General features: G+C 38.9%; 1 protein-coding gene across 2 annotated transcripts in view; it reads left to right on the forward strand.

Moving 5' to 3' along the window:
* The first annotated feature begins 418 nt into the window (after positions 1 to 418).
* Positions 419 to 26,372, forward strand: part of LOC147328151 (phospholipid-transporting ATPase ABCA1-like) — a 35,286-nt gene continuing 9,332 nt past the window's right edge. For both annotated transcript variants that reach the window (XM_086296322.1, XM_086296323.1), the window contains exons 1-26: positions 419 to 587; positions 4,376 to 4,484; positions 5,655 to 5,748; positions 6,533 to 6,674; positions 6,791 to 6,909; positions 10,623 to 10,744; positions 12,389 to 12,580; positions 14,104 to 14,193; positions 19,522 to 19,765; positions 19,885 to 20,024; positions 20,109 to 20,225; positions 20,989 to 21,183; positions 22,210 to 22,418; positions 22,500 to 22,676; positions 22,759 to 22,981; positions 23,212 to 23,433; positions 23,609 to 23,813; positions 23,917 to 24,030; positions 24,154 to 24,328; positions 24,467 to 24,598; positions 24,692 to 24,831; positions 24,942 to 25,079; positions 25,194 to 25,423; positions 25,601 to 25,673; positions 25,819 to 26,021; positions 26,150 to 26,201. In XM_086296322.1, coding sequence (XP_086152448.1) covers positions 4,419 to 4,484; positions 5,655 to 5,748; positions 6,533 to 6,674; positions 6,791 to 6,909; positions 10,623 to 10,744; positions 12,389 to 12,580; positions 14,104 to 14,193; positions 19,522 to 19,765; positions 19,885 to 20,024; positions 20,109 to 20,225; positions 20,989 to 21,183; positions 22,210 to 22,418; positions 22,500 to 22,676; positions 22,759 to 22,981; positions 23,212 to 23,433; positions 23,609 to 23,813; positions 23,917 to 24,030; positions 24,154 to 24,328; positions 24,467 to 24,598; positions 24,692 to 24,831; positions 24,942 to 25,079; positions 25,194 to 25,423; positions 25,601 to 25,673; positions 25,819 to 26,021; positions 26,150 to 26,201 — 3,814 coding nt within the window. In that variant the 5' untranslated portion in view covers positions 419 to 587; positions 4,376 to 4,418. The remainder of the gene's footprint in view (positions 588 to 4,375; positions 4,485 to 5,654; positions 5,749 to 6,532; positions 6,675 to 6,790; positions 6,910 to 10,622; positions 10,745 to 12,388; positions 12,581 to 14,103; positions 14,194 to 19,521; positions 19,766 to 19,884; positions 20,025 to 20,108; positions 20,226 to 20,988; positions 21,184 to 22,209; positions 22,419 to 22,499; positions 22,677 to 22,758; positions 22,982 to 23,211; positions 23,434 to 23,608; positions 23,814 to 23,916; positions 24,031 to 24,153; positions 24,329 to 24,466; positions 24,599 to 24,691; positions 24,832 to 24,941; positions 25,080 to 25,193; positions 25,424 to 25,600; positions 25,674 to 25,818; positions 26,022 to 26,149; positions 26,202 to 26,372) is intronic.

Here is a 26,372-nt window from a genome sequence, read left to right on the forward strand (position 1 = left end):
CATATGGATATGGAAATGTTATATTTACAGAATTTACAGAATCTAATACATATTGTGTTCTACATTTTTACGATTATGTTGTATACCTAATATCATTTTAAATTTCTTGAACTCAATCCACTGTGCATAATTTTACTTAAATTATCAAGAGAAAGAGATAATAACGCATTATTATTATTATTATTATTATTGAATGGATATAGAACAATGGTCAGTAATCTGATTAAGTCTAAAAGAAGTGTTGTTGCTAATTGAATTTTTCCATGAATCATCCACTTATTGAAAAGCGGCACAGTGCACAGAGGCGCGCGAGTGTCGCTGGCCCTTTAAGACATGTTTTGCCTCCGCACGTGCTTTCCTTATATGGGAGCAGCAACAAACGGTGACCGTTAGTTACCTCTGCTGCTGCTCTTCTCTGCTCCGCATCGAGCTGCGCTATAAAACCCTGGCGGACAAGAAAAAAACATTTTGTCAGCCAGTGAGAGAGAGAGCAACGGTACACCGTAACAACTGAGGAGAACATTTTATTCAACCTTTGGATTTCAATTTATGAGAAGGAGTGGATATAAACACCGTGCAGGATACAGGTCGGTGATTTGGAAGCGCAGTTTTGACTTTTGTGAGAAACTGTGCGTTTCTTTGTTTAACAAAGAGTGTGAGAATATCTCTTTTAAAGAAAAAAATTCATATTACTATTTATGAAGACGTTGTCATCTTAATATTCTCAGTCCGCGTGAGTGAAAATTTAGTTTTCTTCTTTGATGAAAATTTATATTGTTTAATTATTGGCTAATTATTAGTCGACGTTTTTGCATTAACGTCGCGGAGTTAACCAGTGACGTTAATGTGCCTGAATAGACACTTTAAGTTTAAGTCAGTACTGTTGGGGTTTTTTTTAAGTACAAGTGAATGCATTTTTTCTTACCTTATTTTTTGCTCTTTTGTGGCGCAAGTGTCTTATGTGGTGTTAAAAAAAGCGATGCCAAGGTAGCTATAGTCAAGTACAGGACTTCCGGTGAGGTATACCAAAAATAAAAGGCAGTTTGTTGCAATGTCCTCTTTTGCAAACCCTTAAAGAAAAACTAAAGACGTAAAAACAAACAAACAAAAAATATCTACATTCTTCCTCAATTAACGCAAATCCACGACAGAGCGCTTTGCATGGTATAAGTTGTATGTATAGGTGGTCTTTGTTACATCGATATTTTCTCGTCCCATTTGTTGCCTCTTAATGCTGAAGGTTTGCTCACCCTACTTGTGCCTTCACTTTGGCTTACTTGATGCTGCTGCTGTGGGTCAGCGTCGCAAAGCTGATGACCGCCAGTAACCTCAGCTCAGTAACACAGTGAAACAGAAGCACAAAACTCTGTCAGACGATGATTTGAAGTCTGCTATATCGTTGACATTTGGTTGTAGTGCAAAAGGTGGCCAATTTCAACTATGACTATTAACTATATGCTGCTTATAATTTCTTCCTTTATTTTAGTTTTTTGTTGTCAGTGAAAAAAAAGTCTTTTTCTTTTAAATCTATGTGTATGTGCGCAGTGGTGACGAGAATGTAGGTTTTTTTTTATGTGTAGCTATGTACGCAGTGATGACGAGATGCATTACTGTAGGTTGTTTTTTTCATTCGTGATTTAGGGAAGCATAAACGCGTCTTTCCAGTAAAGCATCGACGATTTTATATTTCTTTTTTTTTCTTAATATCGAAAACGCTCTCTATAAAAACTCTTGAGTGATTTGTCAGGTGTTTTACACAAAGCAAGACAATGAAGTCAAGGGGGGGAAATCATGTGTGAGAGTGATATAACACGTGAGCGAGGATTGATGGTAAACAAGTATTAAAAAGAAAAAAATTTGTGTGTCTACCACTAGAGGCGCATTGTCTCTGCACTGTACGGGCTTCTCATCACTAAGCAGAACCGCTCGTGTCTCTCTGTATGCGACGCATTTCCACCACGTCGTGTCTCAGAATCATACAAATCCCGGAGGGTGGACTGATCGATAATGATTTATCGGGATGTCATGTTGAGCTGGTTGTATTATTGGAGAAAATATAGATAGAATTAAAGGTAAATGAATGCAAAGGTTTGTAATTGGCAATAAGGACGCAAACGCGGGGTTCAGTTGAGGGGAAGGGGGGTGGGCAGTTACAGAACAATAAATTTTGCCAGTAAAAAGACAAAACATGTTTTTCTTTTTAAATCCCATGTATTTAGTAGAAAAGAATAGTGACATCTATTCACTGTGTGTGTTAAATGACGAAATGCATAGAAAGAATGCATTGTATGCATAGTTCACCATCTGCTACAGCACCATTGCTGTCTCTGATATGGTAATAAGCATGGTGTTCTCCGCATTCACCATCAGCTGTGATAAAACACAAGATCGTGCTGATGATGTTTTTTTGTCTTCGGGGTTTTCAGAATTCTCCCCCACATCCTCAGTGAATGGTCATCACAAATGGTCAACAGCGTTAAAATAATAACGAAAAATCAGACAGCTGATGTTTTGCTTTTAGTTTAGTTTTTTCAGTGAAGAGGCTCTCAACATGTCAGTTCCAGGTATCTTACATTGTTTCTCTGAAACTGTTATATATGCCCCCGAGTTCTGTTATTAAAATAAGTGACTCATGGAGAAAACAGATGTAGGAGTACAGCTGAATAAGGACAGGGGTTAGAGTATTGTTTGCTGTTCCCAAAGTTCATGTTAGTTTTTAATTGCGACATTTAATGCATTTAAGTGGATTTACTGATTACTTATAAATTCGCTGCAAAACACCTGAGAATGTGGTTAGATTGACTAAAATGTTATTTGCTTGAAATAGCAAAAATGCGGTGTAAAACCATAGAGAAGTGTATGAATGGCTTAATAAGGACAAGGTTTTTCAGCCCACAGGCAGATCAGTTAAGATCGTGTTTCAACATCACCCTGTCCTTGACATTGTTATTTTGTCATCCTGCTCTTTGTGAAATCCAGCCAGCTTTTCTCTGTATAAAGGACTTCTGCGTAATAAACAGCACAGCATTAATTCTCCCACCAAAAATAATCCAACTTCATCACCAATAAAACCATCAAATCTGAAAATACATAAAGTGCATTACTGTTAATAGTTTTTGAGCTCAGTGAAATGTTGAGATGTCAGGAATGAGCCCTTATACTATTTTTGATATGTCATGCTACAACGTCTTCCTCTCTAACTGCAGTTAACATCAAGTAAAATAGATTTCAGTGACCTTAATTAATAATTGTATCAGCCTTGAGCAGCAGTGACTCTTAAGTTCTTTATTAAAGAGTTTTTATGTTAACTTTTGATCACCAGGAGACCAAATTTACTGACTAATTCTTGATAATGCCATGTTTCAGATTTCCAAGGCTTTCTTGTTTTAATTATTCACATTGATTAATTTTCTATCATCAGTTGTTCCTGGTATTAAAAAAAAGAAACTGAAATAAAACTATAAGTGACTGTATAGGTAGTCTCATTAGATCGCGTTGCATAAAACACATCTGAGCAAATATCCAAGGACTTTTTGAGCTGCAGATAGAGCAAACAAATAGGCAGGGAAAGGTTTCCACCCACGCAGATTTTCACAAGCATTTGAAAGAAACTCTGATTAATCAGTGGATTATTTTGTTTTAAACAATAGGAATAAATGGGTTTACGGTGATAACTTTAACTTTTAAACGAGACACAGTATTGTGTGGGATACTGAGTGTTAACAGGATGAATTTTATTTTGTGATTAAAGAAAAGAAGGGATTGGAGGGGTAGGGGGGTGGTAGCTAACAACTCGTACCAGATGACGAATTTGCCCCCCACCCACCCAGTCATTCTCCCAGAAGAAGCGTCACTTAACTTTGGTACAGACGGGGCTACATGAAGTGGACCTGAGTTTGCAGGGTTTAGCACCCTTCCTCAGTCAGTAGAGTTGGCTTCATTTGTCGACTGTAGCGATACTTTCGGCTTGGCTCTGAGTTTCAGATTGAAACAGTTTGTTAAATAGGTGAATGTTTTTGCCATCATTATTATTTTTTGATTTCTTGTTTCTATGTTCATGGCCTACTGTCACATGACGAGGCCGAGTTTACAGCCATATTCGGTAGAAATGCGTGATCTTGGTAATCATGGTTTTGCTAATGTAACATGTAACAACTTCCTGTTCTTTTTTTTTTTTCTTTTTTCTTTTTTTTTTTTTTGTGCGTCAGTGGGGTATATTTTTTGTCATCCGTGTCTTTATCCACAGGGAATAGAGGTTTAGTTAGTCAGTTAGCTGACTTTGTTTAATTAGTGGACTTTTCACACGGAGCAGATTGTTATTGATGAGTCCTTTATACAGTGTTTGATCCTCTTTCTTGTCTGTGTGGATTCACAGTGAGGAGCAGGAGCGTGCTCAGTGAGGTTGGGAAGACGGCAACATGGCAGTCTCCACTCAGCTGGGTTTACTGCTTTGGAAGAACTTCACCTACCGACGGAGACAGACTGTAAGTAGCAGTGTAGCTCAATTGACTGATTAATCCTGTATTTGGGTATTTGTTTTATCTGTTTGTCGTGACTCTTAAAATGTTTTCCTATTTATCAGTGTTTCACTAAACCAATTTTTTGGGGGTTAAATACCTTTTATTCAGTACCCACAAGGAAATTGTGTACCTTTTATTTTTCTTCTTTCAGTTTGGTTTTATCGTTGCTATAATTTCCTACTATTGCCCATGGTATTGTTCGTCACAAAAAAGACAGATCCATCGTTTATGATTTCCCAGCAATGCTTTGTCTCACTTTTTAGTTGGTTTACTTTAAATGTAATCTTTGAATGTGATCTTCCAATGCCACATGCCTAGTCATAAAAGCATTGCAGAAGCTTGTTTATACGGGTTATTGCATTGCATAGCCCAATGCAATGGCAACAGTGTAATTGTCCTTTGTGCCACTTGGAAAGAAAAGTGCTGCTGTTTACTGTGAATCAGTTGAAGACAGCTTGATGACACAATTATGTGTCAGATCCATTATCCAGTTACTCTTGTGTTGGTTGATGCCTACACACTCAAAGTTATGTAAATGAAATTCAGTTCCCAAGTGTTGAATAGTATTCCATTATAAATGGAGAGGCTTCTCTGTGTACAATTAAGCCATTTGTCCATCAAGTCGAAAATGCTGCTCAAAGTGACGGCTTAGCTGCGTGACTTTCGGTCCAATTATTTGCAACAATGGGATACAGTACATTTTCTGAGACGTTGGCTTTGTTCTTTATCCCTACATTGTATGTCTAGCATGCTGTTAAAGCCTGTGTCAAAAGCAGATGAAGCGAGGAAGCCATATGGAGCAGATGGACAAATCCACAGTCCTTAAATCCAGCAGATCTCTCTGTCTCACTCCATCTCCTCTTATTAACCCATATACTTTACTTTAGAGTCATGCTGGGATTAATGTTTGAAGAGCAACAGCTGATAGCCCCTTTCCTCACGCACTTGATATTTTTCTGTCTTAAAGCAGTAGAAATACCCTTAGATGAACTGTAAATACACAAACACACAAAAGCAAGGTAAAAAATAGATTACCCATTGTTTTGGGATGATTAACTTATTTTTTCACATGAAGATTTTAAAGCCTGCTTTCTTTTCATTGATTAAGCTTTGTCATCATCCATTGTGTCTTAGATCCAGTTGCTGATTGAGATCGTCTGGCCCCTGTTCATCTTTTTCATCCTGATATCAGTCCGAATATATTATCCGCCCTATGAACAACATGAATGTAAGTGTTGTTAAAAGCATCATCTTAAAAATTTCTGCAAGTTTTTCCTACTTTTAAGTGAACTTGGTATCATCGGTCTGAACTTTCTAACAGTTGTTCTGCATTTTATAAAAAAAATTTCAGGAAAACTATGCCAAATGGGTTAGATCACTACTTTACTCATCCAGGGAATTTTTGTTTTATTCATAGAAGAATCTGTTGGACTTGCCAACATTTACTTGCACTGACTGAACATGTGATAAGACTCGGGGAATTACATTACTGGCTGTCAATACAGCTGGTTTCACAACTTTGGCCCCATTTAAGTCAATAAGATTGCAACTCATTGATTGAAAGCACAAAATAATCCTGGTAGTATTCATAAAGATTTTTTTTTCCACTTTTGAAAAGGAAAGTTGTCACCTCCAACAGAATTTCCTCAAATTTTCAATTCAGCTGCATCGCAATTAACCCAATAAACTCATGACAGAAAGTTAATCATGGCTGTGTCAACTTTCTGACAATGGTTGGCTTTCTCTTCTTATCTTTTGTATTATAATAACTGGTTCTACTCTGTCAGTTGTGGTTATATCGGTAATGTTAGCTCATGAGAGTTCAAATTATGTTAAAGATAAAATCAGCACTCTTTAATACTGATGTTGCAATGATGTATATGTTCCCAGTTGGTAGTTTAATGCTATCAGGTTTTCTTCTGCAGTGTCTGTCATCTGTTTTATGACTTCATTTAACAAAAGCTGATATTATTACATCAAATTATATCTGAATTTGTATGTATATTTTTCAGGTCACTTCCCAAACAAGGCCATGCCTTCAGCAGGTACTCTGCCCTGGGTACAAGGTATCATCTGTAATGCCAACAACCCCTGCTTCCGTAATCCCACACCTGGAGAGAGTCCTGGGGTGGTGGGAAATTTTAATGATTCTATGTGAGTACTTTGGCTGTCAAATGTATTAATATTTAACAGTTTATGCACTGATTCACAGAATTCAAACAACACATTTTTTTTGTTTCATCCAATTCTCATCCTTCTCTAAACACCAGAATCTCCCGTCTGTTCACTGATGCCAAGAAGATCCTGTTGTACACTCAGAATGATAAGAGCTATGAAGGCTACAAGGGACTGCTAAGAGCCCTCAGGAATCTTCAGAAAAACACTGCTCGTAAGTTTGTGCCTTTGATTATTTGGTATTTTTTGTGTTAGTAAGTGTTTGAGGATCAGGTGACTGATCATTGATCACCCTTTAACCCACTCCTCCTCCCTTTTTACTCTGAAAAAGACCCAAGAATATATTTCCAGGTACAAGTAAGAGCTGTAATGTCTTGTGATCTGCAGTGAGATAGACTTCAGTCGTTGCAGATCAATACACTGACAAAAATATGCTAAACGTAGATAAAGTGACTTAAGATCACGTTTGCAGTGTACCAGCTCGTGCAACTAATGGTACCCTGAGTACTCAGAGGCCCCTTATCTCAGTCCACCAGATGTCATGGGCCCGTTTTCTGAGCAGCTAGTGGGTGTTGCACTTCTCCACTTTTATGTGTCGCTGGTGGTGGCAAAGTCTAAACTGCCCTGACAATCACAGCATAATCATAATAAGGATTTTCTACTTTGTCTGGATTGGAGTATTGTTTCTTCCTGTCTGTTACCGATAAAGTTTGCACATTTAGGGGGGAAACATATAATGATGTTATGGAAAAAACATTATTAAAGGATAAAAAGGAGGACCAGAAGGATGGCATTTCAGGACAGTGTATAACAACATTAAACAGCAGTGATGTAACTACTAACCTCCCTTAATTGGTGATGTGAAACGAGGAAGTCTAATTAATCTGGCTGCTCTTTTGTTTGACTCATTAGTGTTTCCTTGCTTTTATACTCACACAATAATAAGTACATTTATTTTCTGATATACTGAGAAGCTAAAGCAATTATAAATTATGCAATAAAACACGGCAATCAGTTTCTTGTTATTTTGGGTACCTTAGCTGACTTTGCCGTTTTGTTAGCCTGGAGATACAATTCATTATGCAATGATTCCTACAAAGCAAAGCATGGTTTGCAAACAAATCAGCTCACACAAAGAAAATATGGACTGGCAGTTTTCAATTGTAAAGATTTCTCAGTTTCCATGCCTTGTGTGGCGTGTGATATTGTATTCCTTTTTTCTGTCAGAATTTCTTTGGAATGCCTTAAAAACCAGTGATATATCTTATCTATCTGTGCGTTATTACATTTTATTTTAAATGGAGTGAACAGGGAGCCATGGGGTTTCTTTTTAACACAGTTTCTCTGTATCTGTGCACTTCATCATAATTGCTTTGTGAAAGCGCAGCGGTCTGATAGTCGTCAATCCCATATTCCACTCAGTATCTCTTTTAATCCACAAAAGGAAATGAGCTGATATAGAGCAGAGACAGCGCTGTGTGATGCCAAAGAGGGCAAACAGAGCTGGTGCTGCTTCAGAGTGATGCTATAAGAATAACAGCCTAGATCAAAGAGCTGAGAGTGGAGCCTCTCACATGTTGGTTAATAATTCAGCACTTGTAGGGAGGTCATTTCAATAAGACCTTAACTGATAAAGGTGGATTGTGAAGTGTTGTGGACACGGATAAGCTTTTTGACTTTAGATAACAAGACAAGTGGATGACACTGTATGTTATTTTCATTGATCAGATCTAACAGATATCTGTGGTGTGAGATGACATGGACAATTACATCAAAGTAAACAATTCAGCAGTAATTTGCAATATCCAATATGCTGCATATTGCCATTGCTATATATGCAATATGTTTTTGAAATGTGTTTAATATCATAAGAGTAGATGAGAGGTAAATATATTTTGATTTTGATTCCTAACCATATTGCTAATCTTCAGAGAAGTAAAGCTTAATTGCAATTGCATAGTGAATCTTCCACCGTCTTCAATCTGCCTGACTGCTTTAAAAGACTTTATTTGAGTGTTGTTTTGTTTTTTGAGCCCGAGCTTTTGAAGTAGAGACTTTAACAACAGTTTGCAAAGACACTGAAAAACTTTCAGAACAGTTCTTATTATGTAACATCAATAATCAGTGAATGGAGAGTGATCTACAACACAAATAGGCTCACATGCCAACATACTCGTAGACAGTCCAGCAGGTTTTTTCCCCCCTTGAGGTTAATTTCACCTTAAGTCTGTTAGATGAGTTTTTGTGACAGATTTGGTATCACAGAAATGACAGCTTGATTTTGAACTAGTTTGACCAGTGATGCCACGGTCGCTAAGGTGTGTGATGTCAGTACTGTTTAATTACAAACAAGATTGATAGGTAATGCCAGGAACATGTACAGACTTGCAAATGTTAATATGGGACTTGCACTCATATCAGGCTGGCACCAACGCAGGAAAAACACACATAAACAAATACTTCAAAAACTGTTCCTGTTCCTGATAAGTGATAAGTTGCTGACTGCACAAAGTACTGCTAGATTTTCCATTTCAACAAGGTTGCACCATCCACACTGGTGTGTCCCGAAGGGTCTTTGGATGCGGTGCACCATGGGAGCTTTGACTTCCTACTGGGGCGCTGATTAGACCTTATTAATACTCCCTAGCTGTTACCAGCTGGGACTTGAGGTCACACATAGACAAAGACACACAAAGGCACACAATTAGTTGTACATGCACAGGTCCATAAGGACTGGTAAGGGTATTTAGGACTTTAAAAGGATGTAGATGTTAAAACTTTCACCCTTACAAACAATTCACACACTACGGCGCGTAGATATTGCAGGCAGTAAAAAAAGTGACAACACACATGTGCCCTCAAACACACAGAAACACACTGTTCCCTTTCATTTCCTCTCGGGGGATGTTCAGTTCAGTCGAGACAAGTGTTTCCTGTCTGCATGAGTTTGTGTGCGTTTGCATCTGTGCTTGTTATAAAAACCAGAGAGCAGAAAAAGATTTACTTAAGATAATGGGAAAGGAATGGAAGATGAGAGGGGTTGTAGGAAGATGTTTTTTAAACAAGCATTCCTGATTTATAGTTGAGAACAGACTAGATGAGAGCAGATAAAAACAGAATAGACGGCCAGTAATCAGGCAGGGTGGTAAAAGAATGCGTAAACCTTTTTTTAAAGGGAAAAAGTTGATATAAAAGTATGTCGTTCCACCAACAATCTATTCTTGCGAACTGAAGGAGTTCCTGTTCTTGCTACATGATTATTCTAGTTAGTAGTTTCATTCACGGCTAGTAAATAGATGGCTTTCAAATGGTCTAAAATGTTAGTTAGAGGGCAGAACGCTGTGTGAAAGGAGAGATGGGAAAATCTGGGGAGATAAATCCTTATAGAGGAGAAGAAGACACAATATTTAGTCCAAAGTTGAATGCCCTGTAGTAACCCTGAGTTCCAAACCTGGAGCTGAGGAATAGAGAGAAGTCAGTGTGTGTGCGTGCATGTGTTTAACCACACAGCTTACTCAAGCCAGTTTCTGAAATGGTTTGACTTCACTGGAATGCAGCAAAGTACAACGAGTGCAGATGAGACATTGTGTTTCTGGGTAAAGCCATCATTGTTCATTTCCTTTATCTTTTTTTGGAGTTAGCCAAAAAAACAAGGATTATCTGTGTGTGGAGGTCATTTATCATCGAATCACTGAATCTTTAATTAAGGCCTTTAAATTTTACAATTGTGAGATTGAATTTTGACAATATAAAAACAGTCTCTTTGCAGATATGTGCTTAGGTAGAGCTTATAACTTTTTGAAAGCAGTTTGTTTAAACCTCTTCTCCTGGGATATCTGCTATTTGTCTTTATGTCAGAATCAACCACTAGAAAGTGGTATTATTATTATTATTTTTAATCAGTGTATCTGGATTTCTTTCCTTTAGGTTTCAAGCTGAAAGACTTTTTGCGTGATGATGAAACCCTTTCTCACTTCCTGCATCACAATGCATCACTTCCTCGTCACGCCCTGAAGCATATAGTGGAGGCTGATGTCAATCTTGAGAAGGTAAATGAAGACAGTTGTCTAGAATCATTATTATTTATTTTAAAGTAACATTCACCAATGGGTTAAATGTTTTCGTGCAGCTTCTCTTACCACCTGAGAACCACTACCAATACTTGTATCACTGTTTTTTTTTTCTTTTTTATGAGATAATCATAACCACCCCTGGCCACAGTGTTTGTGAATAAATCCAATGACCTTGGCTTCATAGCGTCTATTGGGCCACTGTATTCTGCTGTGGCACAGCTAAGCCCTTAATACCCGAGAGAAAAATCAGAGTGGGTGAGGGGCAGATGGGTGAAGAGGTTGTCCCCTTATCATTAGTCTTTTTGTTCAGTTTGTTTTTTCTCTAAACCCAGTGTAATGGAAACAATTTAAATGAGGTCATGTATGCTTATATATATTGTTTTTTTCTTTTTTAAGTCAGTAATTTAATTATTTTCCATTATTTTTACATTCAAAACTCCCTTTTCTGTTGCTCCCTCCCTCACTTTTAAACGATTCCTCTCGTCTTGTGTTTAATTTTCCATAATTCAGAACATGCTCATGCGCAGGTCAACACACAGAACACTTCTTCTATGCAAACAAACTCCATAGAACATACATTGACTGATCTGCCTACCCTCAACAACAGCTCCCACCTCAGCACATCACATCATCCTTGCTTAGCAGTTGGAGGGCTGAAGTCACATGGCCGCTCCTCCTTCCCCACATTTCTCCTCACGTGCAGAGACCAAAGCTCAGAGACAAATTCCCACTCTGGGATCATGTTTTACCATCTGTTCATCTCATTCCTCTCTCCCGGACAGCTATTGATCAGATAGGGCGATGTCCTTTTGGTCAGAAATTTCATAAAGAGCATTATTGAAGGAGAGGAGAGAAAATTCAAGGAAGTATGTGTTGCCATATATTGCTGTGTCCTTTGTTGTATAAAGTGAGAGTGATTCCCAGTCCCTCGACCTGTCTGCTGTAAGCACTGATGTTTTCCCAGTGAAAACACTGGAAGTCGTGTATGTCTGTGCAGATTGTGAAGTCTAATCGACATGATGGCATAACAAAAAATGTTAAAGGACATTTACAAAACAAGACACTGACACAAATACACACATTTCTACAGTCTTGAGGAAAAGGGGCCTTAATTGTGGCTGCAGCTGCTTAATAAAATTTCTTTCTATCTTTGTGAGTTTTTAAAAGAGAAAAAGAGGGATAATTTTTTAAGGCAAAATGAATTTCTTGGAATTGAGTTTTGCTTGGAGTACTGGAGTACTTTTAACGTTTGTCCAGTTTGTTCTTGGCTTACCCAGCATCGCCATTCAGAACGTTTCTTACCTCATAATTGCTCAATAATATTTTTTCTGGGAACATCATTGTTTTGCTTACATGGTCAGCTTTCAGGAATTTATCAGTTTGTGCGTGTTTTTTGGATATTAGTCATATAAGAGCCAGTAACAGTCACCTAGCAAACTTTGTTATTCACCAAATTTTGATGCAGTTTTACTTGTAAATCCATCGTAGCTTAACTCAATATATAAAACACACACAGACATTAAAATTCTCCTGTTACATTATCTCACCTATGCATTCTTTTTCATTATTCTCTATATTATCTCAATCCTGTTTTGTCTTTTTTCCCTCCTCTCTTTTTAGGTCCTCACAAAAGGTTTCGGCTTCCATCTCAGAGATCTCTGCAACACCACACCACTGGAGGAGTTTGTCCACATTGCTGACCGCAACGTGTCCCGCATGACTCAAGAGATCATCTGTAAGAGTTCCAGTGATTGGCTGAACAAGGCCCAGAGCCACTTCCTGTCTAACTTGGACTTCCTAAAACCTGTTCGGGTAAGTTGAAATCCATGAAATGATAAGTTTAGAATGGATCTTAATTTTGACATCAAATGTAATATTGCTAATAATACCTATATAACGTCTTATTTTAGTATTTCTGGCATAAAATGAAACATAAGAAAACAGATGAAAAAAAGCAACAAACTTGTAACTCAATAGTGTGTCAGAGTACAGCACTCTAAATCTGCCATCTGTGTTTACATATTTGACCGGGATGTGGTATTTTGTGTACCTGCCCGGAACTAGGAAGACATGCCCTTCCTGTTTAAAATGGAAAATATGCATTATTGTCACGGAACTGTGACGCTTCGTGGTTATAGTAAAACTATTACTAGTGCTCATGTATTTATTCAGATATCCCCAAAGTGTTTTTCAGTCAAACAAAGTACTTTTTTTTAGAAGTCCCTAGCTTTCTTTTGCAAGGAGAATCACAAATGTTCTTTATAAAAACACCTTTTGACCAGTCAGTGGTCAAAAGGAATTATAGTTATAACCACAATCTCTTATATTTTGTGCTCCCATGTCTATTTTTTGTTTGCTTTGGGGTTTTTTTTTTCTTTTCAGCTTAACCTCCCTTCTCCCTGCATGTTTCCAAAACGCCTGCCCTATCCCTCCAAACCCATGATAGAAATGTGAGTCATGATTGGAAGGATGGGAAGAGGTCAGCCAACATTATGCAGCACAGAATGTTCAAACAAGAAACAAACACAGGAGGAGAGAAATGGAGAATATCTCTGAATGTCATCATTGTCAGTAAAGTTAATAACCATTGCTGGTGTTGTCTTGCTCACTCACGTGTAAATAAGGAACATTTCTGGCTCAGAGAAGCGTGATTTTATCAAGCCAAAAAATCATGTGTATGTCTTTTTAATTGAGTCTTTAAAACAATGATGCAAGACTGGGAAATTTTTCCAACAGGAAAAAATTTGAATTGCATAATATGAAGACCGCAACTTGCATAAGTCCGTTTCTCCCCATTTGTGCATGTGTATGTGCATGTGTGTGTGTGTGTGTGTAAAACAGAGGGACAGTGGAGAAATTGTTATGGCAAGAGAAAGTCAGGCAGACGAGCGAGCAACTTAGAGAGAAAGAACTTACTAGAAAGTTAAATTGTCTTTCTCTCTTCTTAGAAAGCCACTCTGTCTTCAGAAGCACCTGTGCTTTATCGAATTTCAGACATTCCAGCAGCTGACAACTAAATGTGATATATGAGAACACTCTCACGCACTTGTATACTCACAGCAGTCTGACAAATGGAAACCTAGGTCAAACTAACATTGACCTGTTGTTCTTTCTTGGGTCCCTCTTCATTCACCTTTGACCCAAATGTTATTCTTCCTCTTTACCCCACAACTTTCTCACCTTTCTCTGCCTGTGTGATAAATCTTTTCCTGTGGTCATTAGTAGTATATTATGCAAGAACAAAAGCAATTAGAAAATAGCCAATCAATTTTTATTTGTGCAGGCTACCTTAAAAATCTCTACAGCACAGTAACTGTCCTCTTTGTATCTCACAGAGGGATGTGAGGTCTGATCCAAAAGACATTCAGGAAGTCTCAGCTGCAACCGACAATCTTCTGGAAAGCCTGGGAGCACTGGCCGTTGAGGTAAACACACCGCCGATGTATACAGATAACGCAACCCCCCCATGTTAACATAACACGAACAAACAAGGTTACTGAGGTATTTGTGTCCAAAGTTCAGTCCCCTATAAAATCAATGCTTACCAAGAACCAAATCTCACTAAAGATATTTAAAGTTAGGGTCGAGGTAGTAATAAGTAATAGAAAGCACACTGTGCACTTTGATTCGAAAAGGTTGTTCTTATATGAGTCTTTTATAACACCTCATATAAAATCAGATCTCCTCTACTGACACAGTGTGCTCTGATTTACTAGGGTCCCTCTGTTTTTAAGCGATTTTGCACCACAGATCACGTTATTGTACAAACAGTAGAAAATAAATTATAGTCTAAAGCATAAAAAACTGCAGTAATGCATCTTGTTGAAGCTTAGATAAAAGTAAGCAGGCTGTGAAATATTCCTGTAAAAGCTTTGCTCAGCAGGCAACCAGGTGCACTGTCTTCGCTTGTCTCACATCATTGCAGACAAGCAGTATAGAATCACGTGCATGCACGCTCACTTCCACGTCTGAGCTAATGTATCTTAGCGTTGCTGGAGTGTAGTTAGAAACGAGAGAAGCTACAACAGAACCTTCTTTCTCTCAGGCCCCTGCTTGGTGAGTTGGCAAAACATAAAGATCCAGTCGTGAATGCAAGTGTGTGTATGTGTTGGTGTATGTTCCTCCTAAGCAGCTGCAAGAACACCAATGTACTTCTGTCTTCTCCTCTTCTCGGCAGCTGATGTTGCATTATTCCACTCTCTGTTCTGTGTAAATGATTTATAAGCATAATCTCATGAAATCTTTTTTAAAAAAGAATTTCAACTGCAATCATTCTTGCACAACTTCCTCTGTGCTTTACCATGATTATATTCATTTTGGCCACAGCTGCTTGGAAACTTTTACACGTCACTGGAGACTTGGTTATGTTTTAGGTTGCTGAAATTGGGAATGAATTGCTATCATGCAGTGGCGTAATGACCAAAAAAAGACTATAATTCTTTTCAGTCTGTTACTTTGTTAGAAGCAGATTATATGACGTTGCTTAGCTGGCTGATAGATGAGATATGCAGCTGCCAGAATGGAGACGTGCAATCATGTACCCTCTTGTTCCCAACCAAAAATCATTCACAGCCTGTGTTTCAAGCCAAGGCTTATCACTATTGAATGGCATAAAGAGCTTAATGCATTTTCAGAATTTTTCTTCAGGAGCAAAGAAAAAGCCCTTTTCCACATTACCAGCCCTGTGACAAACCTCATGAAAAAAAGTACAGATGTTAATGTTTTTAATGTGTCAGGTTTATATTGTTGATTGTCATTTATGCTTAGAAATATTTACTCATATATGCTTAGAAGTATATAATCATTTGTAGATTGAAAGAATGTCTCATCCTAGGAGGTCTGTAACAACTCTGTGTAGCATGAAGAGGGGGGTGCGTTCACTCCTCTCCAGAGTGTTCTGGCATAGATCACTCTTGGGATCATGAGCAAGGTTGTATCTTTTCTTGCTGATACATGGTATAGCAAACACATCTATATCTGTTTTACTCTAAGTGCCTTTTGTTTAGATGAACTGCTGGACTTCCAGACCAGCAGGTTTAGGGAAGTCGTTTATGGGGTCACACTCTGACCCAACGCACAGGCAAGGTACTCTTTGTGTGTATGTAGACGTCATATGTTAATGAACCTATGTATATTCATGTAACCTCAAAAAGAGCAGTGTTACGGGGGAGCGGACGAGAGCAACTGGGGTCAAGTGAAGGAACGACGTTTGTCCAGTTCTCTCCCGTGCACGAGAAACATGAAGAACTTTGCCTACTCGTGTCTTGCTTTGCTGTGTAGTTAAAATGTCTTGAACGTTCCAGCGAATAGGTTTAAGCTACAAACCTATCAAATGTTTGTTTGGGTTTTTTTTTTTCAAAAATGTCTACTTTTTAAGCTACCTCGTGGCTTTTCATTAAACACTGGATAAGTAGTATGAGCGAGCCTGGCATTATGGAGCAATGAGATGTAACTATTCTTATCAACCAGCATCTCATAACTACATGGAAAATTATGCAAAAAGAAATGGTCCATGTCAGACTTACATAATGGTCGTTGTCTGAATCAGACATCGCTGCCTTTTATTTCTCTGCTAGCCATGATGAGTTTAAATTTTTAATGTATTGTTAAACTAATTACTTAAGTACTTTATCTGAAGCCTTTTCTCAGTTTGTAAGTAGATTATTTTGGTTTTGCTGAGGAGGCAGGCATTTGTGCACTAATAATCTGGAATCCCCCCTTAGAATTTATACTAAAACCTTCATTATGATTGGTGGCAATTATTGAAAAGGGGGTCATGAATTGTCTTCTCTGGCAAGACTGGCAAATGCAGACTATTTGTGAAAAATTGATTTAAAACTCTTTTTAGAGTTTTTAAAGTCAGCTGAATCTCTTAACATGACCAGATGAACAAGAGAGAACAAGCTTATAACTTAACTTTTTTGACTCGTATAGTGTTCATTAGAATTTTTCACAAAGAAGCCCAGTTTACAGTGCATACAGCAACATTCTTAGCTTATTTACTCTTTCCTGCTTTAAAATGATCAGTGTATTGTTATGTGTTTTTCTAATAGGTTTACGTTATTAGAAAGAACAACTGTGTGCACCTGCAACTCCCATTCTATTGTTTTGTCTGAGAATTTGGATCTCTTTGGAAGTTATCTAAATGTATTTTATACTTGTGACTTGATGTTCACAATTATTTTAGGATTGCCCTCCGAGGGTCTGTTCTCGTCTAAATAGCTGTGTGCTTGAGCGGAAACTTGAACTTTAGTAACCTGTGTAGACTCAGCTGTGGGGTTACTCTAGGATGATCTTTCTCTGCTGCCTCCATGTCTGTGTCGATGTGCGTGTGTGTATTTTTGTGCAAGTTCCTGCATGGATGTGTGTATTAGTCACCTAGTCACCCAAGATAACATGGGCAGTAACCCACTAGGGAAATGACACATTAATTTAGTCACACAAAAGCGTTTTCAGCACAAGGCAAGTACGCACTCATGCAGACCTATATATAAATTTTGCCTGGTGGCTACATGCAGTGTTAAATACAAACACACACATACACATATGCACAGCCTGATATTTTTTTAATGTACTTTGACAGCCACAAAACAAAACTTCCTAAAAGACTCTGATATGCACCCAGTCAGCACTACAGACAGACACATACTGGCAGAAATAATCACCCACAGTTCTTTGTACATGACAGAGCAGGAAAGCATGTGACCATTTGATGTGGCTGCAGGATCAGCTGCAAAGCGACCGCATACAAAACGAGCTCAGCGAGTGCAAATGTAGGACGCAACAGGTCTTTAAATTACGGCTCAGTTTCTCTTTGTTTGAAACTTACGTTGAATATTTGTTTGCCTGGCAAATAGCGAATAAATAAATGAATAAAAATGACATGGAGCAGCTGATATTAAGTGACAAAGATGACAAAGAAAATTGCAGATTTCAGTCTAAAACAGGAATGCGTGGCAAGCCGTGTGCGTTTCTACTTGTCTGGCTTGAATGTGTTTATATGCGTTTGTGTGTGTGCATGTGTGTTTCTGTGTCAATGAGCATGTACTCAGTAACAGTTGTCAGAATAATAGGGCTGTACTTGTGGAGCCTGCGGATGTTTGCCAGTTACGAGAACGCCCGATAGTAACCTTTCTTTGTTCTTGTACCTTCCTCTGCTTTCTGTGCTCATTTCTACCTCCTGCTGCAGCCTCTCACACACTGTCTTGTTTGTTTGTTTGTCTTCAGTTTCTTTCTTTCACATTTTTATCTCATTTTTTCAAGAAAGGGTCTGATTTCTTCATCCTCCATGCTTAAAGCACAAAGCTCAAAATTACCGTATGCCCTAGTACCCCCCTTCCTTTCACAAAAGTCCCCCTTTGAGTGGACTTGAAATGCTTGATTTTTTTTTTGTGCGTGTGTGACGCTGGAATTGCTGAAGTTATCGTCTGTTTTCTTTCTTTTTTACTTTAACAAAAGACATCCTTCTCTGTCACGAGTCGGTGACATAATTGCGTGTGTAGGTAGCTGATGACCAGTTTGGAAACTTAACAGTGAACTAGTGTGGACTTGTCTGATGACCTATAGTAACCTCAGTGTGAACCAGAATGAACTCCCTGCTTCCTTCACTTTGATGAAACAATGCAAATGTATGTTGACATCACAATAATTCCAGTTTTTCTGGAGATTAAAACTGGAAGGATATGCAAAAGAAGATAATCTTGGTCATTTTATATTTGTTACATTTTGTGCCAATGCCAAACAAATGTTTAACAGAATGATGAGTGAATGTCACAAAGTTTATCTAACTTAAAAGTCAATTTCCCTTTATCTGTGTGCACATTAAAAACACATGCATAAGCAGCAGAAAACTAGCAGAGATAACTGCTGTTGAAATGCAATGCAAGTTCTGTGTTATTTGTTACAAAACGTACACATGTGAGATGTACACTATGATAAATATCATCATCACAGCTGCTTTTTATGTAAGTTGCTCAGCAGTAGCATGCAAGTCACGTGCAGAAATACGTGTTACATTTTATCTGACCTCTCCTCATGCACACACATACTCAGGCATAACGATAGACCAGGAACACCAGTTAAATTTATCTGAGGCAGGCAGACAGCTAAGTGTCTCCACCCCTCAGTGCAGCACTTGACTTCCACGTCCAGAATACCAACCATAGAGGAGATGATAACCTTCAATATCTTCACACCTCCTGTGTCACACACAGGCACTCAAACATTTTATATTACTGTTGTCACAAATGATCCCTTTTCAAATAAGGATGTGGGCATATTATTTTCATTTTGCTCGTTATCTGTTTAATCATTCAGGACATTTGAGAATACCTGAAGAAGAAATGTGTGCAGAGCAACTTTGAACACATATGGGATGACACTTGAAGTGATCAGCGGTGCATTAAAAACACTCATGTTGTCATTCAGGATGAATTTCAACCATGTGGATCTGCATAATTAAAAAAAAAAAAAGTGACAGTCTTAAATATATGCAGTTACTTTACTGTAAAAAGGCAATATGGTAAAAAAAAAAAAAGCCTCCTGCCTGAAACATAAAAATTGTTCTAATATATTAAGATGATATTTTGTGTCTAAAATAGGTCTTTTCAGGAGCATTATCTCTATTTGTGTAGACAAACCAAAGATTGTCAACCGATTTTTTGAGGACATGAGAAGTAGATCTCTAATTTGACCTACTGCCACCTAGCAATCATCAATATGTTGACATTTCTATCTGCCTCTCTCTACTACAGCTTTCCAGCATGAAGAGTTGGAAGGATATGCGAAAGGAGATCCTGTATCTTACCGCAAATGCTACAGGGTCTCCAAATCAGATGTACCAGGCCGTGTCACGTATCGTCTGTGGACATCCTGAGGGAGGGGGCCTCAAAATCAAGTCTCTCAACTGGTATGAAGACAACAACTACAAGGCCCTTTTTGGAAACCACGGCAACGATAATGACAGTGAACCCATTTCCACTTACGATAACTCCTCCAGTAAGTGTCCAGAGCTCACCTATCAATTTAGTTTCACAATAGTACAGTTTGTTAGTCAAATATTTTGTTGTTACTAATACAAGGTTCACCATTTAAATGTCTCTATTTTTATTTTTCAGCTCCTTATTGTAACAATTTGATGAAGAACCTGGAGTCCAGTCCCATTTCCAGAATGATCTGGCGAGCTCTGAAGCCCCTTCTCATGGGGAAGATCCTTTATACACCAGACACTCCAGCAACACAGAGGATCATCCACGAGGTATAGCTATCGCTTAACATATAAAATCCCCATTAGAGGTGTGTATGAACCATTAAATGAAATTATCTTTGGTGGGTCTTTCAGGTTAATAAGACCTTCCAGGAGCTGGGTGTGCTGAGGGACCTTGGAGGGATGTGGGAGGAGATGAAGCCCAAGATTTGGAACTTCATGGAGAATAGCGAGGAAATGGACATGGTCAGGGTGAGTGCGTGCAGGGGCATTTTCCTTTGGCACACATCAGCACTGTCTGCTTTGTGTGCTTCCTGTTTACATGAAAGGATCGCCTTTACTGAAATGTAATTATGTATAATTATATATCTGATGTGACCTCAATAGCAAAGAGTGTTTATGTTCTGGGATTTTTTTGATGAATTTATTTGAAGCTATCGAAATGAGAATTTGGCAGCTGAGGAAAAAAACCTCGTAAACCAAAACTAAGAACTGATCTCATTTAGGCCACACTTGTTCTCGTTCAAATAAGAAAAGAGCCGGACCAACCACACATGTGCTTGGTTGACTACTTGTTCTGCCACGATTAGTGAGCATCGTTCTGGATTCATCCTATTGGAGTCAGTTTACTTGTTATTATGTTCTCAAAAATACATCAGTGCATGGCTGTGCCTGAGAAATCTGTTCAGCATTTTCATGTGGGAATTACATAAAGCACCACCTGGTGGTGAAGGGTTGTAAAAATACTTTGATGTTACTGACTGATAATGAGCTGCATTTTGAGTTTAATGATAAGTTGCTGTCAGGGATAAACTGCCTGAACAAGCAAGAATGCATGCAGGAGTTTTTCACAGTTTGGCATTTTGCATCACAAAAAGAAGAAGGTTAAAAGACAATTTAAATGAAAGAAAAAAGAACTTTCAGCTTTTCCAGCATCTTAAAAATTTTTTCTATCAAAATCAGCATTGTTATTTTGATTTTATTTGTTATTAAATGTTATTTTTTCTTTTTGCAGACCCTGCTCCAGAATAATGCCAGCGCTATGTTCCTTAACACCCAGCTTAGTGGGACTGAGTTGCGCGTGTCAGACATAGCAGCATTCCTCTCTAAGACCTCAGTTAACAAAAAACACGCAGGATCGGTCTACACCTGGAGAGACGTCTTCAATGAAACCAACCACGCCATACAGACCATTTCTCGTTTCATGGAGGTTAGTGTTAATAAAAGGATGTATTAGCAAAAAGTGCACAACAAACTGTCATGTGCTGCCATGTTTTTTGAGATTTTGGGATTAAAGCCATAATAACGTGAGTCTGAAGTTATGTCTGTAGAATAGGTGTTCATGCATGCAGAAAAATAACAGCTAATTTCACATTTTTTGGCATCACAGTACAAATCTGCCATCATCTTCGACTGTTCAGTGCATTTGAACTGCTTTCAGATCCTCACAGCTATTTACTTCCCATATATAGATAATTTTATTACTGTAATTGATCATTTTAGTGTGAATCTCAATGTGAATCTGACCTGGTTTTGTCTGACCTGTTGTCTCTAGCCACTGCGGATAATGTTATTAAATGCACAAATGCAATACAAATCACTTAAAAAGCCTCACTTAGGGTCAATTACATGTTCAGCAAAATCACAAACAACTCACTGACCTACTGACTGTTTCACCCTTTAAGATCATATGATGTGTGAAGCTTCTTGCACTGTGAACTGTGTCGAGGACAACCGTACACAGTCAAAAATGACATACATATGTAGCATATGGTGTATTTTAATTGTTATCGTCCACCCACATTTCATTATGCTTTCTAGCTTTCTGTTGGCACAGTAGAGACTTGCTGTGGGAGGATCTGGTACAAGTCTGCTTCTGTCAACTAAAAAAGTCTGAAGCTAATCTGTAGGAGCTCTCAACAAATCAGCTAAACAATCCTGGTGTGGTTACAAAAGCACCTGAGTTTGTGCAATCAGGTGTAAAGTTCATTGCTGTTTTCCAGTTTAAATAAATGTAATTCTGAGAAACTGTGTGACTACTTGAGCTGAAACTTTTTTAGCATTCGTAAGAGCTGAGTAGTTTGTTTTGGAGCTGTTAAGGACTTAACACTTGAACTGGATGTCTGCAGGCTGATGGCGTCTTCAGTATGAACACTTTTCAGATAAAAGTTATTGCAAAAGTGCCTTTTTTCTAGCTAAACTGTAATTAAAACCATTCTTTATCAAAATCCTTCAGTGTGTGAACCTGGACAAGCTGGAGCCAGTGGCTAATGAGGAGCGATTGGTCAACAAGTCCATGGGTCTTCTTGATAACCAGAGGTTTTGGGCTGGAATCGTGTTTCCTGACATTGCCCACAACAACAGCACTGACCTGCCACCCAATGTCAATTACAAAATTCGTATGGACATCGATAATGTGGAGAGAACAAACAAGATTAAAGACGGGTAAGTGGCCCTGTTGACCAGACGTTTTTTATTTATTTTCCCTTTTCCTTTGACCCTCTTGATTTTCATCTTGTTTTGCAGATATTGGGACCCTGGTCCCAGGGCAGACCCCTTTGAGGACCTGCGGTATGTCTGGGGTGGGTTTTCCTACCTGCAGGATGTAATCGAACAAGGAATTATCAGAGCTGTCACCGGCACCAAGCAGAAGACAGGAATCTACATTCAGCAGATGCCCTACCCCTGTTACGTTGATGATATGTAAGTGAATGCTGTGGTTAAAAAAAGAATGTGTTTCAGTTCTACAGAGGATATGTGTGTAACATTCAATGCGCTTTTTCAGATTCCTGCGTGTGATGAGTCGGTCAATGCCTCTTTTCATGACCTTGGCATGGATGTACTCAGTAGCTATCATCATCAAGGGAGTGGTATACGAGAAAGAGGCACGTCTCAAAGAGACTATGAGAATCATGGGACTGAACAACGGCACCCTTTGGCTCAGCTGGTTCATCAGCAGTTTAATCCCCCTGCTGATCAGCGCTGGGTTGTTGGTGATGTTATTGAAGGTTGGTGCAGCCACAGGCACACACACGTATGCCCAATATGTCACCATGAAGGAATGTCAGCAAATTATAGAAAACAAGTGAACATGCTCGCACTGATCATTGCAGATGTTCATACTCAGCACAATTAAGTCACTCTTTTTCCATGATGTCTCCAAATTTAATTAAAAGGTGGAAAACAACTGACATCATTCTTTTCTCTCCCTGTCTCTTTTGTCTGACGTCCTTCTCAGATGGGTAACCTGCTGCCTTACAGTGACTCCGGCGTTGTGTTTCTCTTCCTGGGATCGTTTGGCGTAGTTACCATCATGCAGTGCTTTCTCATCAGCACGCTGTTTTCTCGTGCCAACTTGGCAGCCGCCTGCGGTGGCATTATATACTTCACTCTCTACCTGCCCTACGTGCTTTGTGTTGCCTGGCAGGACTACGTGGGCTTTGGAGCAAAAATTGTTGTGGTGTGTTGAATAGATTTAATTACACACTTATGAATACAAACATGATTCTTTTGCATTTTGTACTCTTTGTCTTAAAATATTACTTCTATGTTTGAATATAGTGATTAAAAACAAGCTTGCTGTATGCAGGCATAATTTTCTGTCCTAAAATTTGAATGCTCTTTCATTTTCACAGAGTCTCCTTTCTCCTGTGGCTTTCGGTTTTGGATGTGAGTACTTTGCCCTCTTTGAGGAGCAAGGAGTGGGAATACAGTGGTCAAACCTACTTGCCAGCCCTCTAGAGGAAGACAGCTACAACCTGACCACCTCCATCTGCCTCATGCTGTTTGACGCTGTGTTGTACGGAATAATGACCTGGTACATTGAAGCTGTGTTCCCTGGTGAGTTGTGCAAAAACTTTGCAGTTTGGGTATTTTTCCCTTTAGCGGACAAATTGCACATGAGCAATATGAATTATTTGACAAGCAATACATTCTGTTACAGGTCAGTATGGGATCCCTAGGCCCTGGTATTTTCCCTTCACTAGGACATATTGGTGTGGAGAAAAAGAGAACAAGAACATCTCCACCCCTCTGTCAAAGAAGGGTAACGCTGATGGTACATATCATAATCATTATTATCATAATTTTTAGATATACAACACATCTTCACTTTAAACTACTTAAAGTTTGGATGGCATACCAGGATAAATTATGCTGTTTTTTTGTGTCTGATTTGCAGCTGTCTGCATTGAGGAAGAGCCAAGCCACATAGAGCCAGGTGTTTACATTGAGAATCTCGTGAAGATCTACAGCCATGGAAACAAACTGGCCGTGGACGGGCTGTCCCTGAGATTCTATGAGGGACAGATCACCTCCTTCCTCGGACACAATGGAGCTGGCAAAACCACAACTATGTAAGATAGTGCACATGTTGTCTACAGTACTCCCAAGTTTTGCTGAGCTGAGAGTTTGACACTTGATAAAGGATTTAAAAGTTTGCTCAGCTGAAGTGCTGACTGTATTTTTGTGTTTCCTTCTTGTTTCTGATCAAGGTCAATCCTGACAGGGCTGTTTCCACCCACCTCTGGCACAGCCTACATTCTCGGCAAAGACATTCGTTCTGAACTCAGCACAATCCGGCAGAATCTGGGTGTATGCCCTCAACACAACGTACTTTTCAGCATGTACGTATGCGTTACTGGGGGACAGACTTTTGTGGAAACTTTCAGTCTTTTGTGCTTTGGCTGTTAAGTGAACTGTTGCTTGCTGTAATGCAGGTTGACAGTCGAGGAACACATCTGGTTCTACGCCCGCCTGAAGGGTCTTTCAGAGGAGAAGGTGAAGGCGGAAATGGAACAAATTGTGAATGATGTTGGACTGCCTCACAAACGAAAGTCTCGCACAAGCACCCTGTCCGGTCAGTTTAAATTTGATTTATTTCAGTGGGCAGGTTGTGCAAAGGGATTTTCTGTTTAACGCTTCTACAGAAAGTCTGTCTCTGACTTTTATTTCTTGATGTCTTTTTAGGTGGGATGCAGAGGAAGCTGTCAGTGGCCTTGGCTTTTGTTGGTGGTTCAAAGGTTGTGATTCTGGATGAACCCACAGCTGGTGTTGATCCCTACGCACGCAGGGGCATCTGGGATCTCTTGCTCAAATACAGACAAGGTAACTAGATCTGATATTGTCTTAGCTTGTTATTTTTGTAGTTTTACATAGAATTTGAGTCAAGAAATCCACCCCCAAGAATGAAATGACAAATTCAGTTTTTTCTATTCTTAGGCCGCACTATCATCCTGTCCACTCATCACATGGACGAGGCTGACATCCTGGGTGACCGCATTGCCATCATTTCGCACGGGAAGCTGTGTTGCGTAGGCTCCTCTCTTTTCCTGAAGACCCACTTGGGGACAGGCTACTACCTGACCCTGGTCAAGAGAGACTATGACTTGACACTACAGTCATGCAGGAATTCTGCCAGCACAGTCTCCTATAGCAAGAAAACAGAAAAGGTACAAGAAATGTAAAAAGCAATATTAAGCTTTTTCAAATGAAGAAAAAAAAACTTTCTGTATCATTAATACAGAAATATACTCTACTATAGTAAAATAGAAAATATACATGCTGATTGCTAATGAAGGACAACTGATTTAGTCTTCCCTCTTAACATTGTCTTGTCTTTTAAACAGGAGGACAATGTATCAGAAAGCAGTTCAGATGCTGGTCTTGGCAGTGAACCAGAAAGTGAAACCACTACTATTGGTAAGAATCAATAACAAAGTGGCTGTCTTTCTTATAAAATTAAGCCCACATTATCAGTTTGAGCTCCAAAAAGGAAAGCTGTAATGTAAAATGACCTCTGTCCGTTTACTAACTTCTCACTCTCTCTGCTTTTTCTTCCCCACAGATGTCTCCCTCATTTCCAATGTGATTTTCAAGCATGTCCCTGAGGCTCGCCTGGTGGAGGATCTCGGCCATGAACTCGCCTATGTCTTGCCCTACCAGGCTGCAAAAGATGGCGCCTTTGTGGAGCTCTTTCATGAGCTTGATGACCGACTGACTGACTTGGGAATCTCAAGTTATGGAATATCTGATACCACCCTAGAAGAAGTAAGATACTACATTTTCATTTGGTTGGAGTTAACTTTTTTTACATATTTATATGTCATTTGCATTATTTTTTGCAGTCTGTTTTCACCTTAGCCAGTATTTTAATTTATTTCCCTCTAACTCTTCAGATTTTCTTGAAAGTGGCTGAGGACAGTGGAGTGGATTCAGTTGAGCTCTCAGGTAAATCTGGGATATTTATTCCAACATTTCCACACCTAACGTCTCCTATGCAATCTACATTATAACACCATTTGTTGGTAAACATTAGATGAAATAATTAGAAATTAAATGCTGTGTACACTGAGTCTTAAATAAGAAGCATCAGGGAACATAGAAAAGACAAAACAATGG

Source organism: Aulonocara sp. 'chitande type north' Nkhata Bay, linkage group LG6 (genome assembly GCF_057382095.1).
Source record: "Aulonocara sp. 'chitande type north' Nkhata Bay isolate Kocher_YH1m ecotype deep benthic linkage group LG6, A_spYH_male_GT1.1, whole genome shotgun sequence".
NCBI classification, from domain to species: Eukaryota; Metazoa; Chordata; class Actinopteri; order Cichliformes; family Cichlidae; genus Aulonocara; species Aulonocara sp. 'chitande type north' Nkhata Bay.